The sequence below is a fragment of the Salvelinus sp. IW2-2015 genome, linkage group LG3, assembly GCF_002910315.2.
Source record: "Salvelinus sp. IW2-2015 linkage group LG3, ASM291031v2, whole genome shotgun sequence".
Lineage (NCBI taxonomy): Eukaryota > Metazoa > Chordata > Actinopteri > Salmoniformes > Salmonidae > Salvelinus > Salvelinus sp. IW2-2015.
The window spans coordinates 7,808,919-7,814,545 of record NC_036840.1 but is presented as its reverse complement, the minus strand read 5'-3'; the positions used below and the strand labels follow the sequence as shown (position 1 = coordinate 7,814,545).

Below are 5,627 nucleotides of genomic sequence, written 5' to 3'. Positions count from 1 at the left end.
AGCTGTGTCAAATGAACAAACGAAGTAGGCAGTGGCATGGTGTATTTAGCCATAGAAGCACAGTGACATGCCTCAATGCAGTCATATTGGTTGGTTATTGGGGGTGTGGCTTTCAGTTGGCTCTTTTTGGCCACCCATCCCGTGAGTTAATCTGTTCTGTTATATTTCATCAAATCGGACTAACTCAGTGCACTGCTTGCTATGAATTCTATATGATGGTGTTTGCATGTTTATGTAAAAAGACTAATGGTCTGTTTGAAACACTGACAAGTAAAGAGCAGTTTTGTTGTTGTTGCTAAATCTAATTTGGTGGGCCTGGCTCCCCCAGTGGGCCCACCCTTGCCTACGCCTCTGGTTAAGAAACATCACGTCAAATCTAAGGTTACCACAAATGATTGACTGAAGGGATATTTTCAGTCATGACCACTCCAGCTCTTAAGGTGGCAGTACAGTCTAATCTCTACACTGTCTATACCTATTAAAGAGAGAAGAAGAAAGAAGTGCTACCGTAAATCGCCACTATTTACATTGCTTTGCGTCCACCGCCTGCTGATTGCCGGTAAAATGGGGCAGGGCTAGGGCAGCTTCGTAACGCTTTGCCCAATCTGGAGCAGTTCATATATGTGATTGTGAAACATAGAAATTACCACTCGATTAGACCTGGATTTGACATTATGGATCCCAATCGGATAATTCAAGCCCTGAAAGGGACGATAGATCCCAACCTCCGGATAGCGMCTGAAAACGAACTCAATCAGGTGGGTGGATGCCCAAAATAACTTTGTTGTTTTTGTTATCCGGGTCAGCATGAACCAATTTCCAGAAAGGGTTGTCCGTGTTTATGATTTGGATCGCAATAAGGCCGTGTTTCGGGATCAATGATTAGTCCTTCTATAACTTATGTTTGCATCTCTCTGTTTATTGTGTAGTACACGAAACAGTAGATTGACATGTAATGTAACTTGCAACACAAACTGTTGCACCGGAGAACAATAGAATTGTGAGGGAGTGTGCGCACACTGTGCAGCAGTCCGGAGATGGGGCTGTTCGTGAAACAATGTAGCTAGCAAGTGTCCGAGTGGATTGTAATTGTAGACGTCACGCGCGTGTTGAAACATTGAAACAATTGTAACAATTGCAGCAATTTCAGCCAGCGATAGTAAAAGTTTACAATTTTGATGGTTCATTGGATTTGACCGGTGAATTCTAATCAGGACAAATGATTGGTTGTGTCTGTATGAAATGCCTGTCAGTCAGTGATGCAACCAAGTGAAATTAGGAGCATTTGCTGGAGACAGAACGCTGACTGTTCTGCAGCGGAGGAGCAGTTCTGACAGGGAGAGGAGGAGGGATAGAGGGAGATAAAGGAAGAGCGAGGTTCAAAATATCCCTCCTTTTTTAATTGTTGTTTACTGGTTATATCTTTGACAGACCATGGCTCTTTTTTTACTACCATAAATCTGATAACTGGTCTGGCAAGATTGATGTGAGAGCGAGCGAATAGGCTACATGCTTCACCTGCTCTGTATTTTCCTTGTTCTTCAGTTAGTATTGACATCAACAAACAACCTGGGAATCCGCCCTCGTTACACTCTGCTCTGTCATCATATAACTGTTTTGACCACTGTGTGCTGTGGATGTGAAGCTGACAGCTGAAGTAGTCAGGAGCTTGACTGTATGTGGTCCGATTTGGCTTGAGCTCATTTCAAAGCAGTATCTTATTTTGTGTGTTCCAGTCGTACAAGATCATCAACTTCGCCCCCACTCTGCTCCAGATCATTGTGTCCGAACAGGTGGAGTTCCCTGTTCGCCAAGCAGGTAAGAACKCTMCCTCAGAACATTACATAAAGACCTGCATCTGGCTGTTTTTAAAACATCACTGGACCAATGCAACAACTATAAACAACACTGATAATAGCCTCACTTTGGGCCGGTGTCCCGGACACAGATTAAGCCTAGTCCTGGACAAAAGATCACTTTCAATGAAGATTCTTCATCAAGCAGGCTTTTTAGTCCAGGACTAAGCTTAATCTGTGTCTGGGAAACTGGCACATGAATGAATAAATTAATTGTAAGGTAGAATTGTGTCAGTCTTGCCAGTCTGAGTGATGTATATCTCTGTGCGCCAGCGGCCATCTACCTAAAGAACATGGTGAGCCAGTACTGGCAGGACCGCGAGCCCTCTCTAGGGGAGGTGGTGTTCCCCTTCAACATCCACGAGAACGACCGCACGCAGATCAGAGACAACATCGTGGAGGGCATTATCCAGTGTCCCGAGTCCATCCGGTGGGTCCTGCTGTCCTAACCTTCTTTACCTCCCTTAACCCACTAACCCTTACCTCTTAGCCTGATACTCAGGGCAGGTGGTGCCCTGCTCCGGTGCTCTGCTCTACCTAGAGCCTTTGAAATCGCGTCACTTGACTGTATAGGTCATCTGTGACTACAAGTGCCCAAAGAAGAGCGATGGGAGGATCATTTAGTGATGGCATGTTATAGAAAGAATACAGTGCTGATGTATGTGTGTGTATTCTCTCTCCCAGGGCCCAGTTGACAGTGTGTTTGCGAACCATCATAAAGCACGACTTCCCTGGGCGCTGGACGGCCATAGTGGATAAGATCGGCCTGTATCTGCAGTCTCAGAACAGTGGCAGCTGGTACGGCAGCCTGCTGGCCCTCTACCAGCTGGTCAAGACCTACGAGTGAGTCAACCAACCGGCGCTGTTTGTCCCACCTGAGGACCCGTCACTCTCACTAGTGATCAAGTCGTAACGGTGCTGTGTTATGAGCCACCATTTTCAGTCCTAGTTTAGTAGTTCTAGTGTATAAGGTGAATGATATAAATTAATATTCCATTCACATTTTTCAGTCATTGCACCCAGCCTGTTGTCGATGATATCACGTCTGTGTGCTGTCTCCTGCTGATGTGCTGTGTCTGTGTGTGTATCTGTGTGTGTATCTGTGTGTGTGTGTCAGGTATAAGAAGGCGGAGGAGAGGGACCCGTTGCTAGCAGCCATGCAGATCTTCCTGCCCCGTATACAGCAGCTCGTCACCCAGCTACTGCCTGACGGCACCYTCTTCTCTGTCCTCATKCAGAAACAGATCCTCAAGATCTTCCACGCACTCGTACAGGTGAGAGAAGGGACTGTGTGTGTCTGACTGACTGTGCGCGCGCAAGTGTCTGTGACTGACTGCATGTGGCATGCGTGTGCACGTTTGTGTGATACTAATACCAGTGTGTCTCTATTCTGCTCCTACAGTACTCCCTGCCTCTCCAGCTGATTAATAACACAGTCATTACCCAGTGGATGGAGCTCCTCAGAGCTGTTATGGACAGAGATGTCCCCCCAGTAAGTTTTATTTCATCCTTCTTCGTTGTGTCGACCTGCCTGCCTTCTGCAAATTCTTCGACCCACGTTTTTTTTTTATTGAAGGGGGGTAGCGAACCTCTGTTGTGTGTGTGGTTGCTAGGAGACGTTGGAGGTGGATGAGGACGACCGTCCTGACTTGGTGTGGTGGAAGAGTAAGAAGTGGGCCCTACACATCATCACCAGACTGTTCGAGAGGTGAGGGGGCACGGGAGATGTATTTGTGTGTTGATGATTTTGGATGTAGGTAGATGTTGATGTGAATATGTTTGTGTGTTTGTGGATCGTAGCCTTTTTCTTCAGTCTAACCGTGCTGTTCTACACTTGTGTGGTAGGTACGGAAGCCCAGGCAACGTGACAAAGGAGTACTTTGAGTTTGCAGACTTTTTCTTGAAGACGTACGCTGTAGGGATCCAACAGGTAAGAGTTCGTAACACTCTAAATATGACATCAAACCTTGAATGTGTATATATATATATATATATATACATGTCTGTTGTCCACATCTACCAATGTTGATGTATGTGTGTACATGAGTAGCAGAAGACTTCTGTTAAGTCTGACCCCGTACGATCTGTTGTGACCTCGTCTCTGGGTGGTCTCCTTCAGGTCCTGTTGAAGGTGCTGGACCAACACCGACAGAAGCAGTATGTCACGCCTCACGTCCTCCAGAAGTCTCTTAACTACCTGAACCAGGGCCTGTCTCACTCCCTCACCTGGAAACACATGAAGCCGCACATGCAGGCGGGTCATACAGACACCACTACACCTGTATCCCTGTGACACGTTAATAATAATGGATTTTATTTATATATATATATATATATATATATATATATATCACAAATGTGGGATTATGTGTGTAATTACACTTTGTTATACTGTTGTTATGTTTGTTATAAGGTTGTGACAATACACTTTGGATTGAGTTACAGTARGTGGCAGGTGATGATCAAATTMAACTTTGATCAATCTTCATGTCGGCATTTAAATCAGCTGTTTTATATACTTAGTAATTGAGCTAATCTGAATACTGCTATGCTTCTAAAAACTATGTTACAATTCCACTTCTAGTAGTTAACCTGAACGTGTGTGTACTGTGTGTTCCACAGACCATCAGCCAYGAGGTGATCTTCCCTCTGATGTGTTACAAAGACGAGGATGAGAAACTGTGGCAGGAGGATCCATACGAGTACATCCGCATGAAGTTCAGTGAGTAGACAGACACACGTTCCATAACTCAATCAGTTAGTAGTTATGGAGGTAGAGGGACATTGAATGGTCAGTATACATAATGACATGTTAGGTTGAAAATGTATGGCTTCCATAGAATAGAGATGTTGTGATCTTGGCTGGGTTTCATTCTCTTTCCAGATGTGTATGATGACCATGCCCTCCCTGCCACCGCCGCCCAGAGCCTCCTGTGTAAAGCAGCCCGCAAGAGGAAGGAGGTGAGTGGAGAACCACACTAGAACCTAACAAAAACTACCCAACAGTCCTAAATAGATTACTTTCCTCATTTCCTTTCCTTAACTGAGTCTTCTCTGATATGACTTGCATCACTGCTCTGTCCCCCCCTTCCCAGGTTCTTCCCCAGATGATGGAGTTCTGCCACCAGATCATGATGGAGCCCTCTGCTGACCCCCGCAGGAAGGATGGGGCGCTGCACGTCATCGGCTCACTGGCCGAACTCCTACTGAAGGTCAGCAAGTGTGGCTGTCTCTGTACTTCTCTTGTTTTATTACCTGTTTAGTCTATCTGTGACTGAGTCTTCTCTTCCTGTTGTCGTCCTGTAGAAGAGGGTGTACAGGGAGCAGATGGAGCTGATGTTACAGAACTATGTGTTCCCGCTACTCAACTCCCCTCTGGGATACCTCCGGGCCAGGGTGAGACACACACACACACACGCACGCGCACACTTTCACTCCAGGGCCCCTCTAACCCAACTCTTCTCATGGAGCTGAGAATGGGTGTGTATGAACATGTAGGGTGGAAGGCAGCCTAGTGGTTAGAGCGTTGGACTAGTAACCGAAAGGTTGCAAGATCGAATCCCAGAGCTGACAAGGTACAAATCTGTCATTCTGCCCCTGAACAAGGCAGTTATCGCACTGTTCCTAGGCCGTCATTGAAAATAAGAATTTGTTCTTAACTGACTTTTCTAGTTAAATAAAGGTAAAATAAAAATAGAAGAATGTGTGTGATTGTGTGTTAGCAGTTCTTCGATCTTTAAAATGGCTCCTTCCCTCTTCATACCTACAGTC

At 45.6% G+C, this 5,627-nt stretch overlaps 1 protein-coding gene across 1 annotated transcript in view; it reads left to right on the top strand.

Moving 5' to 3' along the window:
• The first annotated feature begins 579 nt into the window (after positions 1 to 579).
• Positions 580 to 5,627, top strand: part of LOC111950080 (importin-8-like) — a 10,585-nt gene continuing 5,537 nt past the window's right edge. The window contains 13 exon segments of the mRNA XM_023967428.2: positions 580 to 758; positions 1,737 to 1,818; positions 2,130 to 2,286; positions 2,541 to 2,699; positions 2,974 to 3,130; positions 3,259 to 3,348; positions 3,470 to 3,564; positions 3,702 to 3,786; positions 3,976 to 4,110; positions 4,479 to 4,578; positions 4,741 to 4,817; positions 4,952 to 5,068; positions 5,163 to 5,252. Of these exon segments, the coding sequence (XP_023823196.1) occupies positions 675 to 758; positions 1,737 to 1,818; positions 2,130 to 2,286; positions 2,541 to 2,699; positions 2,974 to 3,130; positions 3,259 to 3,348; positions 3,470 to 3,564; positions 3,702 to 3,786; positions 3,976 to 4,110; positions 4,479 to 4,578; positions 4,741 to 4,817; positions 4,952 to 5,068; positions 5,163 to 5,252 (1,428 nt within the window). The 5' untranslated portion in view covers positions 580 to 674.